The following is a 13,715-nucleotide window of genomic DNA, read 5'->3' as shown; positions in this document are numbered from 1 at the left end:
TGGGGCGGAATCTTGAGGGCACAGATGCTGTCTCTTCATTTTTGAAACCTGCTCAGCACTGAGCACAAAGCTTTGTACATACGGGACTTTCATGGGCCTTTAGCAGGACCTGATAGTGGACTAAACTTACAATAACCTGCACCACGTCTGGCACTCGTAGAATCAACGGCTATTATATACTTATGTTACTTTTTAGAAAGGAGTAAAATTTCACAGTATTACTGAATTAGATTACTACACTTGTATTCCTTTTGTGTTTACTGTGTTCTGATGTTAAGATTTTATGATGTTAAATTACGTAAGGAATATCTGTGACTCCAGCACATAATAGGTTTTCTATAAGACAGAATAAAAGGGGGACTTACATGTGTATGTGTGTCATTAGTGAGCGATTTAAAAGTATTCTTAAGTACCATCTGAAGGACAAATGTAGTCACATTTAATTCCTTTTTCTAAACAGAGGCTTTTAAGTAGGGAACATTTTTTGTTAGAACACACATTTTTTTATGTCAAGTTATGTTCCTCCCGCTGTATTTTACAGAATTTTAAATTTCTCATTTTGTTCTTTTTTTTTTCTTAAGGAAGAAGACTATGTCCTCCATGATCTTTTTCTTCAAGTTTCTGTAAAAAGAGCATGTCTTAATGAAATGTCATAAACCCATTTTGGAAAAAAATCACTGTAGAGGTGAAAGAAAAAAAAAAAAAAAAAAAGCAAACATCCGTTACTCCCTAAAAGAAACAAAACAGTGCGTTGGTACTGACCTGCGGACGAATTTGGACGTTATTTTGCTTATTATACCAGTGGACGTGCCCCTCCTGGCGTGCGCGAAGGCCCCCGGCTCGTGGGACGGGGAGGCGGGCGGCCCGTTGTAGGCGGCGCTGCGGCGCTCGCGCAGCTGCTCCCCGTGGAAGGTGCTGCGGCTGGAGCTGCCGCGGGGGAAGCGGGTGCGGTCGGGCGTCGAGGCGCTAATACTGTGAGCAGATGGCGACGCAGCAGGCACGCGCTGGGTTGTGCTGCTGAGACACAGGAAGATGCGTTACACAGGGTAACCACGGAGAACAGTTTTGCTCATGCTAAAAACTGTTAGAAAGTTGCCATGGCTACTTTTAATCGGCCCTGTTCTATTCGTTCTGGTGACAGATGTGATGCCTGTGTTCACTGTAATTACTGAGACACTATCATTTCGGACTAAATGCCTTTTATAAAAATTTCGTTACTGAAGATTAGGAAAGGACTGAAACAATTTCTCCATCTCTCTTTTTTTTTTTTTTGATATTCTTTCTCAAGCCTTCATCAAGCATAGTAGAAAAGCTTTTGCGTACCTATATAAAAATAATATGTATGATACATATATTTTTAAAAACCTATTGAATTTTTGCCTAACTAAAAAATTTATATTTTGATTCAATTTCTTTGACTTAGTATGAATAGAATGCTAGATTTCTAATTTAAAAAATAGATAACACAACAAGCAACAAACATTTATTGAATAGCAGAAGAAACTATAGTCAGTATCTTGTAATAACCTATAATGGAAAATAATTTCAAAATTAATATGTGTAAATGGATCACACTAAACTGTGGAAAATTCTGAAAGAGATGGGAATACCAGACCACCTCACCTGCCTCTTGAGAAACCTATATGCAGGTAAGGAAGCCACAGTTAGAACTGGACATGGAACAACAGACTGGTTCCAAATAGGAAAAGGAGTACCTCAAGGCTGTATATTGTCATCCTGCTTATTTAACTTATATGCAGAGTACATCATGAGAAACGCTGGGCTGGAAGAAGCACAAGCTGGAATCAAGATTGCTGGGAGAAATATCAATAACCTCAGATATGCAGATGGCACCACCCTTATGGCAGAAAGTGAAGAGGAACTCAAAAGCCTCTTGATGAAAGTGAAAAAGGAGAGTGAAAAAGTTGGCTTAAAGCTCAACATTCAGAAAATGAAGATCATGGCATCCGGTCCCATCACTTCATGGGAAATAGATGGGGAAACAGTGGAAACAGTGTCAGACTTTATTTTTCTGGGCTCCAAAATCACTGCAGATGGTGACTGCAGCCATGAAATTAAAAGACACTTACTCCTTGGAAGGAAAGTTATGACCAACCTAGACAGCATGTTCAAAAGCAGAGACATTACTTTGCCAACAAAGGTTCATCGAGTCAAGGCTATGGTTTTTCCTGTGGTCATGTATGGATGTGAGAGTTGGACTGTGAAGAAAGCTGAGCGCCGAAGAATTGATGCTTTTGAACTGTGGTGTTGGAGAAGACTCTTGAGAGTCCCTTGGACCGCAAGGAGATCCAACCAGTCCATTCTGAAGGAGATCAGCCCTGGGATTTCTTTGGAAGGAATGACGCTAAAGCTGAAACTCCAGTACTTTGGCCACCTCATGTGAAGAGTTGACTCACCGGAAAAAGACTGATGCTGGGAGGGATTTGGGGCAGGAGAAGAAGGGGATGACAGAGGATGAGATGGCTGAATGGCATCACTGACTCGATGGACGTGAGTCTGAGTGAACTCCGGGAGTTGGTGATGGACAGGGAGGCCTGGCGTGCTGCGATTCATGGGGTTGCAAAGAGTCGGACACGACTGAGCGACTGATCTGATCATATATATATTCCTGATACTGTAATTCAGTATCAGGAACACCAAACAAGGGGCATTGCATGCAATTTTTTGTCCCTCCACTGTTCTCTTAAACCAGTCAGCAATGTGGAACACAAATTTTATTGTTTATCAAAAGGCTTTGAATTGAAGGCTTATTTCCTATTTATAATTCACTCCTTTGTGATAGTAAATGCTACCAGATACCAACAATATGATTAACAATGCTATCAAACATGTTTTTGAATTTGAGAATTCTTAACATTCAGAAATACCAGAAAATAATTTAGCTTTATAACTGAAAGGGATCTTCGAGATTATTTGTTTCACTGATAGGAAAATTAAAAGTTCTTCTTAAGTACCAGTGACTGGCCGGAGCCAAGAAGATTAATCAGGTCTCAACCCCTAGTCTTGTGGGTTGGAATGTTTCTGTTTGTTTTTAAACCATAAAAATTCAATTTATTTAAATGATAAATTAGTAACAACCCTTTATTTCATGGATGGGTTTAAAACAAAATCCTTGAAGAAAATTCCTCTAGAAAATGACTTAAATTATAAGCAACATTTCTGATAACAGCTGGAGGATGTAGCAAGTTTATGTTACAATTAACTTTACCTCTGCCCTATACACTGAGTCTTTTCAAAAAAGCTCTTAAAATGTGATGGCTATCAGGTATTTTTATATGGTGCTAAATTTTTTAAAAACTCTTAATGACAAACGAAATGCAACCAGGATGTTACCCAGGCCTGTAAGCTTCAGAGCTGTCTTTAATGGTTGGCAGTGTGACTTTAATAGGATGGCCGGAAGCAGACATGGACTTCTGGTGGCGGGGTCGTGCTGAGGGCACAGCGGAGGCCACAGCGGAGCCTGCAGAGGACATGCTGCTCGCGGACATCTCAGTAAGGCTTTCAACGTAAGCCGGTTGAGAAGATATAAAAAGAAGAGATATAAAAAGAAGAAAAGCTGTAGTTTACTAAAATTTAAGAATTAGATTTTTAAAAGTCTAATATCTTTCATGACAAACACTTAAATCAACAACAATGGTATTATTACTAACAACAATATTTTTAAAAGTGCACAGAGTGAATTTATCACCACCTTCCATGGAAAAGATTTCACACACTCTTGTTCTCTATATGTGAATCTGATATCTGTAACATTATTTTTATTGGTAAAATAATTATGACCAGAGACACCTCACACTTTCAAAAAAAAAAAAAAAGCACAGTTGGGAGCGATGTGTTGACGTGGCTCACTGCCCACCATTCAATAAGAATTCATAACTGCAGCAAAAATCCCCTCTCTTGAAACATCATCAAAGTGCTTTTAGCTCAGTTTTAGGTTAAACTGCTACAGATTAAAGGAGCTGCAGATTAAGATTTAGTAAAGGGAAAAGAGTAAAATAGAAATCAATTCCTGACAACCTCTCTAGCCTAAAGGCTCTTATGTCCAAGGAAGATTCATTTACCTTTGTATGCCTCATAGTAACATTTACTTTAAGTGCCTATTAACTGAGAGGAAACAAGTGTAAGAATGGTCTGTCAAGTCTACTAAAATGACTAGGGATGGAACCAAACAATTTATTACAATAAACTCCATCATTTTGTGATCTACTGATGAGCAGTCCTTACAACTCACGATGAAAAGAAGTCAAATTTTTTAAATAATAAAACACGATTTATCATTATTTGAAATAAAACACTCTGAGAACAGTGGGGTCTCAATGATCAGTTGAGATGCCCACATTTCTTTAGAGGAAGGGAAACACAGTCTTCTGTATTCGTATGTAATGATTCATATATAATTCGTATATAATTCCTGTATTTGTACAGGGTGGGTGGGAAGGGAGAACGTAAGAAGGAAGCAGCAGAGGTATAATAGAGTAAGAGTCAGGACTTCCCTGGTGATCCAGTGGCTAAAATTCCAAGCTCCCAATGCTGGGATCTCAGGTTCGATCCTTGGTCAGGGAACTAAGATCCCACATGCCACAACTAGGACCCGGTATAGTCAAATAAGTAAATAAAAATAAATACTTTTTATAAAAGAACAAGATTCAAGTAATGAAGATAAGATTAGGACACTGATAGGTTTTGCTATAGGGAACTATTTACTATCGGATTTTATTTAGAAAATCGTAGATTAAGCGAGTTACCTCCTATTTTCCCTAAATATTCTTCCATTGCTCCATTCTGCTAAACATGAGGAGGTGCCTTAGGAAGCATGGCTGGTTGCCATCTAACTAGCAATTCTGTTTCCTTTCCTTTTCACGTGTTCAGCTACAGGAGTTGTACCAAGAGCACTACTAACGCAAAGCGATGACAACGGCAGTCCTACCTGCATGGTGACAGTTACCTGCTGTCTTTTCCGTTTTGCAACGCTGTGTATCGATCTGTGGTTCTTTCACAGACATACGTATTCCTTCTTGCCATGCTACCTCCAGGATACACGTTGTTCTTTAAGGAGGGGAAAAAAAATGACACACATTAAAAAATTCTAGCTGCAGTTGTGGAAAGTCAAAGAAATGAATTCAAACGGCAAGTAACTCCAGAAAAATCCATGGTGGAATTTTAACTTATCAGAATCTTATATTAATAAGCTCTATCTCCCACCTCTCTCTTGAAGGAGTAAAAGTCAGAGCACGGCAAGTGCTTCACCGTTTTTTAGCTAACTGTCCTGCAGAAGCAGTTGTTTGGAAGTAACAAAAGAGCTGGGCTTTATTCATGCCTCTGTATACTGGTGATGGGGGCGGTGCACAGGTAGCTTGAAGGGACCATGCACCAGCGACAGCCCCACACTAAGTGTCACTTAGCTCCACACTAAGTTATCATCACAAACAGGAACCCTGGGGCCCTGACAGTGGAAGGCCACTCGGAAGCCTGTGGGTGTCCATTCTGCACCTGCTTGGGAAACCCTCATAGCCACTGGCCATGTGAAGAGACCAAAATGTGTGCTGTGCCACCGAGGGGAATATTTCCTCTTTCCAACTAAATAGATATACAGAGTTTTCTTTTAACTAATAAATCCCTAATTTTTGAACATGTAATTATTCCTTACTTTGCTTTTAGAGACTACTGAGGAGGTTTAACTGAAGATTAAAATTTAAGAGGAAATTAACTGGAAGTTAAAAATTTAGAGGAAAAATCCTGGAAATAAATAATAGAAAGGAGGAAAAAAATCCTGGAAAACTATAAAACTACAAAGAGATTACTAGAGGTCTGTAAAATTATCCCATGGGAACCAAATGTAGCAACTTAAGAATCCATCTTTGATCATTTCACTGTCTTGGCTGAATTGTCACACGAGTAACCTAATTTTAAACAAAAATCTAATGTTGAATAAACTCATTGTTGGATATGCTACCATACCTCCCCTTTAGAGACCTCTTAAACGTTTCTGGCTGTCTTCAGTTAACACCGCTTTCCTTCTCCAAGTGTGACGGGTGAAGCGCTTCTTCAAAACTCAGCCTTCTGAGTCTGTGCTGCCACAGGCTGCTTCCCTGGGCTTGTCCCTTTCATGCCATTGATGCTAATACTAAGTGGCCACGAGAAAAATTTCTCAACCAGAATCTTTTGGCTTATGTTAAAAAAAAATAAGTGTGGCACAGTAAATCTGAATTTAAGCCAATGCCTTCTTTAAATGAAAAAGATTGTGCTTTGGACACCCACTATGCACGTGCCCACTAGAGGAAGCAAGTGTGCTGGTATATAACAGGAGGATATAAATGTGGGGAAGCAACAGTGAACAATGCAAGGCAGCATTTAACTAATAATGTGGTCCGGTGATCAGAAAGGCTGATAAGGTAATTTTAGAGTATTCAGTTACAGGAGGCTCCAGGCGGAAGGCAGGACTCGAAATGATCTACAGAAATGTGATTTTCATAATGTGAGGGGGAACTTTAAGCGAGAGCACCAGATAGAGACGGGTGGAAACTGCTGAGTATATTTATGGAAAATAAGACCAAGCTGAGTTGAAATGACAGGTACATAGCAGAACGGCATGCAATAAAAGGTGAAATTATTTCTTCCTGTTATATGAGGTGATGACACTCTGGCAACCGTCTTCTAGTTGATATGTAAGTAAGAGGAAGTGATTTGTCTAAAAAACTGCTTATAAAAATATATTAAACCCTATTGTAGTTACATCATTTCCAAACAGATCAGCTGGAATGTAAGTGGCTATATCCATTAATTCTTAAAGTGGTTATATATAGCTATTTCATAGACCAAAGGTAATGATCACACCACATGTTTTTAAAACATATGGTTTCCATTACATGTATAAAACAATAGGTACTGGGGAGTTTAACCCATTTACAATTACGATTATGTTAGGCTTTCTGGTACCTTATTTCATGTTTCTATTTAAACTGCTTTTTTCTTTTTTCTCTCCTTCCCTACTTTCCATAAGCTAAATCACTTTTTTTTTCTTCTATTGGCTTAAAACTTATACATTTTTTGTTCTTATATTTTTTGTCCTTAAGTTTCTGAACTCATTTTTGGTTACTGCTACAGGTGTCCCTTGTTATTCAATGGGGATTAGCTCCAGGACTCTTGCAGATTCCATGATCTGTGGAAGCTCGAGTCTTTCATATAAAATGACTGAGTATAGTCAGCCCTCCATGTATCCACAGGTCCCCTGTCCACAGATTCAACCAGTCACAGATGGAAATCAAGGGCTGACTGTACTGATTTCCTAAACCTCCCTCCCATCTTCCCTTTTAAGGCATATGCTTTTTCCTTTAATTTCTATCCCTATCTTCACTTCCTGGATATTGTCCAAAATTTTGGTTCTGAATTTTCATTATTGTTTTTTTCTTTTTTGTGTATGTTATCCCCATACATACTGTAATAAATTAGCTGATTGCTTTCAACTTCCATATATTTTACAGAGTATTGTAGATACCTTTCTCTTCCTGTAAGAATACTTCCTCAGACAGCAATGTTTTCAAGTGGGTCATTGTATCACAAGAGTTGAAATACTTTAGTCATAAGAATATTCTTCTTTACATATGGGGTTGCAAAGAGTCAGACATGACTGAGCAACTGAACTGAAATGACTGACATTTATATGACAGTTTGTTTGGGTATAAAATTCTGGGTTCAATGTGCTTTTGATACTTTAGAAAAAAAAATATTTTTTATCCATTTATCTTCTGCATCCATGTTGAGAAATCCGATGTCAGTGTGCATCTTGTTCCTTTTTAGGTCACCTCCTGTCTCATTCTGAAACCTTTACAGTTTTTCCTCTTTGTTTTTGGTATCCATATATCCCACTTTAATAAGCCCAGGAATAAGTTTTCCTTCTGTCTTCTGTATGCCTTTTGAGTCATTTTAATATGAAGTTTTCCATCACTTTTTTTGGTTATTATTTCTTCAAATAGTTCTTCCCCTTCATTTTGCCCCTTTTCCTTTCTAAACTCACACTTCCTAAATGATACTAATTCTAGTTCTATCCTTTGTACATCTTGGCTTTCCTTTGTATTTTCTCTTCATTCTTTGCTGTTATCTTAAGGTAGATGTCTCAATCTATCTTCCAGCTCTCATTATCTAATTTCTATAGTTTTCTGTTTTAAGTAGATAATGTGAATTAACTCTGTAAATTAATTATTGCTGTAGTCTGCCTTCACTGAACAGCTTATTTGTAAACATAAAATTAAATGCACCAATGAAATATACCATCAAGTAAATATTACAAACGTGAAAACTGAGGCAGGAAAGTTTAATGTACTTTCCTTGTGATAAGGTAAATGTTATTTAAAGAATTCATATTTTTTCGTTCTTAAACTACATTTATTAGAAGGTTGGCCCCCTTTGCATGTTCTTTAAATGTATGATTCACTTTAAATTTTGAAACTTGAAAAAAAATTTTTAACCTTTAAATAAAAAAATTTCAACAATAAATAACTACAGCATATTGCAATATGCCAGAATAATTACTCACACTTGGAATAGTTGAAGACTTTTTTCTTTCTGGCCCTACAAGAGGGCTTGCAGTCATTTCACTTTTTGATCCAACTGTTGTGCTGCCAAGTTTACGAGCCACATCTTTGTCCCAATCCTCTTTCTGTTCACTTTCCACGCTGTTAGCCTGAGGCCTTTTGGTATATGATACAGCAGGAGGAATGGATGGACCAGCTGTAATTTTTAAAAAAGCATAATTAACTGAAAAACAACTGACATATTTTCTTCTCACAAACAGAAACTTTTGTATTAAAAATAATCTTTGTTTGCATACTTTACACTTTGAGCTAAGATTAAACTGTTTGATTACAAAAATTAGGTCAGCCCCTGAAAACAGGATTATATTAATCATTCAGTAATATAAATCTGTGATAACTGGGGATGAAACAAGGACATAAACAAGTGAACTGTATAATGCTTAACAAAAAATGCAAGTTTGGGCAGACTTGGTTTGTCTTTGCACTTATTTGACTCTCCCCCACCATGATCACTAAAGCGTCGTTGCTTCTGGTTTGCCGAGATGCTCCGCTGGACCTTCAGGTGAGCAGGGGACTGCAGGGTGCTGTTGTTTAAGTCACTGCTGGGCCGGGACCTCTGACACAAGTTTCCACTGGATAACGATTCACCCCCTTCAAACTATATGAAGAAGAAAGACGGCCAGCATTTTAAAACAAAACAAGTTCATAGAAACAAAATACACTCTTGATTTTCCAATTTATTCCAAGTCATACAAGGAGCAATCAGAAATAAGAAAATAAAGTTTGGATACAGAACTGAAACTTGGCAAACAGGAAGGGAGAGGACCAGCTAGAACATCCTTCCACAAGAACATGTCATCTTCTGTTATCTTGATCAAATGGCTTTGGGTCCTTCTGGGTCCAAATAACAGCTACCAATTCTTGAATGGTTATTATATACTAGCTGCCATGCTGGAGGACTTCCCTGCTGGACTTCCCTGTAGGCTGTAGGGTCTGCCTACAATACGGGAGACTGGGCTCGATCCCTGGGTTGGGAAGATCCCCTGGAGAAGGAAATGGCAACCCACTCCAGTACTCTTGCCTGGAGGAGCCTGGTAGGCTACAGTCCATGCGGTCGCAAAGAGTCGGACACGACTGAGTGACTTCACTCAGCTGCCATGCTAAAGTTTCTGTATATGTTACTTTCTTTAATCATTACAGCAAGCCTATGATCTATTAACCTGCACTTTTTAGATGTAAAAATTGAGGTTAAGAGATTCAAGAGACATTTTTGGGATTCAAACTCAGGTATAGTTGGGATTCAAACTTAGGGTGAAACCTAAAATTTTTACTTCATACACACACATATTTTTTGTTTTGTTTGGCTTTCTCCACCACATTCACAGAACAAAAAATGTGGTTTATTGGCTGTGACTCAGAAATTTCTTAGAACTAAGCATGGTAAACTGGGGATTGATACACTATCCTTCTCTCTATAACACCAAAGTATTTTGTTGTCAGTAACTTCTGACTGAATCACTGGCTTTCCAATGGGAAATCTAATATGCAAAGCTGCTAATGATAAAGAGCAGAGTAATACTGATAATGAAAATTTTAAAAGACAACAGCTAACACAAAGGACATAGTAATGTGCCAGAAAGTGTTCTGAGGACTTGAGAAGTATTAATTCATTTAAACTCTTTCAGTGATGCTAAGACGTAGGTACCATTCAGTTCAGTCGCTCAGTCGTGTCTGACTCTTTGCGACCCCATGAATTGCAGCACACCAGGCCTCCCTGTCCATCACCAACTCCCAGAGTCCACCCAAACCCATGTCCTTTGAAACGGTGATGCCATCCAACCATCTCATCCTCTGTTGTCCCTTTCTCCTCGTGCCTTCAATCTTTCCCAGCATCAGGGTCTTTTCAAATGAGTCAGCTCTTCGCATTAGGTGGCCAAAGTACTGGAGTTTCAACTTCAGCATCAGTCTTACCAATGAACACCCAGGACTGATCTCCTTTAGGATGCCATTACATCCTCATTTTATAGACCAGGAAACTGAAGCACAGAGAAATTAAGTAAATTGCCTAAGTCACACAGCTTGATAGTGGCTGTGCTAGGGTAGAGGATGGGTAGGAGTTCAAACCCAATGACCCTGGCTGCAAAGCTAAGGCTCTTGCTACTTACAGTAGGTTTACTAATTTATATCAATGCAATTCAAACTTCATTTTAATTCATGCATGGGCTAGGTTGTATGCTTATAAAACTTATATTAACAGGAAAATTAAAGATCTCAGGAGTAAAATCTAAAATCCAAGTAAAAACAGGTTGAAGTATTTAGAAATAATTATTTATAATACTTCCCACTTCTTAAAATTCTCTTGGCTTGGCTTCTCTGACACCACTGCCCCAGCTCTTAGCATTTCTACTGAAGAGCCCTTTCCTCTGCTACAACAGTACCTACCTGAGAGGATTAGATGAATTTAAAAAGTAAAGTCCTTCAAACAGTTCCTGGCACATTACTAAGTGGTCCTCTGATGACAACTCACAAATCTATTAATGCTATTCAACTCATTCCCTTCAGATCCAGATCTTTATATCCAAATGACTACTGAACAGCTCCAACCAACAGGAAGTTCAAATTCAACCACCCCGAACTGAACAAGCCTCCCATCTTCCCCCTGAGATTCACTCTTTTCCTATCTTGACAAATACGTCTTACAAAACCAGTCACCTACACTACAAGTCTGAGGGTCCCTTCTCTCTCATTTCCAACAGGTTATCAAACACTGTTAATTCTACCTCTTACATGCCTTGGCTTGCTGTGGGTGTCTGTCCTCTTACACCCTCTTCTCAGAGCATATCCCACACCGTACCACACTACGGACTGATTCCCTCCCCTCCACACTGAGAGCAACCTGAGAGCACAGACCTTCTAATCTTTCTATTCCAGTATGTGGCATGATTTCTGGAACGGAGCAGATACAATAAATATCAGCTGAATGTACTGATTCACTAATAGTTACTATCTACTTATAAATAATTTAATCCTATTCTACAAAATGCCTCCCACCAACTGTCAAAGCTCTGGGTTATTCTTGACTCTCAATTTATACCTTTATATTTGCTGGCCCAAAGGATCATTTGCTTTTATGGTTCAATAACCACTGGCATAGTGACTTCTTTACTCTCTCTCTCCCTAAGATAGATCTCGACTGGTCCTGAGACTTCCCAATTGATGTATAAAAACACTTGACCCACTACAAGGCAAAACATATCACAAGATGACCTTTTCCTGGGTTCCCACCTATATTTTGTTTTAAATGCTGTATGTCCCTTTGTTTCAGTTACTGTGTATTCTGTGCACCTGGAATAACCATGTTGCCTTTGGAAGGGCTCTTGCATTTGGGGGATGCTGTTCTCAAGGACCTGACTGAATGAGGCCTCTCAGAGCTAAGCAAGATAGTATGCCTACTCTTTCGAAACAATCTCTTCGTGTTTAGAAATAAGACTAGTTCATAACTTAGCACTGTGAATTTTGAATTCTAATAAATAAGATTGTTAGTGTTTTTATATTTTTTTCATACCACCTAGAATATATTTGCTAATATTATATCTATACTTAAGCTGTAACTTAGCTTAAAAAATAATTCACATTAATGTGAAAAGGTGAAAAACTTACTTCAGGTGGTTTTCTACCTAGAAGAATATAAGTAGCCATGACGTCATCATATTTCTGATTTATTAAGGCATCATTTATCTCATCTCGTACAAAACCCATGGTGATCATGATATCTAGAAATAAAAAACAAAATGCAAAATTTCGAAAAACAAGTTTCAGTAAACAAACCAACAAAAATGGTCAAGTTTGTCCACATTAGATATGAAAACTAAGTTCTAACATTTTGAAGTGTAACTATAATATAAAAACTTCTGGACTACTAATATACAGACTCTGTGTAGTGAGATACTTCACATCCCCAATTCTTCAGGCAGAAACACTCTCATGAGTCAATATACTCCCAAGCCTACTCCATTTCTCTCTGCCTAGCACATTATTGAGCTGAGTTCCTTTGTCCAGATAGACATACTATCTGTCTGTGACATACACAGAGTATCTTCTCTCTCTTGCAACACATACTCAGCCACTCATGGAGCAGTTTCTCTCATCACTTGACAAATTTGTTTTCTGAACTGTAGGCAGGTTGATTCTTTGGAAGGCTTGAATTCCACAGTTCTGATCAGATTTCTAACTCCCTCAAATGCTCCTCCTTTGCCATTTTTCCCTCAAGCAAGACAGGAACATGGCTGAGGTGACTCGGTTATGAGTTTCTGATGGCTTTGAGAAGGAAGAGGGAGGAGGTTTGAAGCAGACACTGACTGGGTGTGGAGGATGGACCCTGCTAAGTTAGTGGGAAACCAAGAGGGGACCAAAGTGCTCCTCCTGCTAACTCAGTGCCTCTGTATTTTTGGTTAAAATACGTGCTATATTTTGCTGACATTTATCAGTCTGAACAGTGCTGATTCTTAAATCAGTCATTCCTCTTGTTAGGAACTGTTGAAAGAAAAGAATGAGGCTTATTTACATTGTTTCCATTTTTATATCACTGTTGCCAACAAATGTTTTAGATTATAATGTATGAGAACAAACTAAGGAACTTGAATTTTTCAATGTTTAGCGTATTATCTGCAGAAAGAAAAGATGACAATGTAAGCATTTTTCAAATAAAAACTCCTTCCCATTTACATTTGAAACACAATTTTGGTAGACTAAAGGACTCTGACTTTTAGCCTAGGGAGGACAGCACCTCTCACAATACTTAAATGCTTACCTATTCTTTTTGTGTCATTGAAATCTGGTTCAGGCTCAGCATATGGCTTTAGTTCTTCTTCTTCATGACCAACATTCATCCACCGATCTTTCATTATTTGCTAGGAAATAAACTCTACATTATATTTGGCCAATCAGGACATTCAACCACTTATATTAGCTCATATTTTAGTAAATGTGAAATTTGCTAGTTTAATCAACAAGAATCATGTGACATTTTCAAACTAAAGTTACTGTTTCTAGTTTAATTAGCAGGCCAACAGAAGGTATAGGCCTGAGACATACTTGTATTAATGTATCTTATGACAACTATACCCATCATCCTGCACACTCACCAAATGAACTGACTCAAAA

The 13,715-nt window shown here is 38.3% G+C and overlaps 1 protein-coding gene across 1 annotated transcript in view; it reads right to left on the bottom strand.

Annotated features, from left to right (window-relative positions):
- The window catches only part of MARK1 (microtubule affinity regulating kinase 1), a 140,799-nt gene that overhangs the window by 11,468 nt on the left and 115,616 nt on the right, over positions 1-13,715 (bottom strand). Inside the window, exons 10-16 of the mRNA XM_055581927.1 lie at positions 13,363-13,462; positions 12,213-12,325; positions 9,057-9,210; positions 8,555-8,748; positions 4,967-5,067; positions 3,355-3,519; positions 763-1,017 (exon numbers count right to left, since the gene is read on the bottom strand). Coding sequence (XP_055437902.1) covers positions 763-1,017; positions 3,355-3,519; positions 4,967-5,067; positions 8,555-8,748; positions 9,057-9,210; positions 12,213-12,325; positions 13,363-13,462 — 1,082 coding nt within the window. The remainder of the gene's footprint in view (positions 1-762; positions 1,018-3,354; positions 3,520-4,966; positions 5,068-8,554; positions 8,749-9,056; positions 9,211-12,212; positions 12,326-13,362; positions 13,463-13,715) is intronic.

Source organism: Bubalus kerabau, chromosome 5 (assembly GCF_029407905.1).
Source record: "Bubalus kerabau isolate K-KA32 ecotype Philippines breed swamp buffalo chromosome 5, PCC_UOA_SB_1v2, whole genome shotgun sequence".
In the NCBI taxonomy this organism is placed as follows: domain Eukaryota; kingdom Metazoa; phylum Chordata; class Mammalia; order Artiodactyla; family Bovidae; genus Bubalus; species Bubalus kerabau.
Note: the sequence above shows the minus strand (reverse complement) of the source record. Positions and strands in the feature narration are given on the sequence as shown.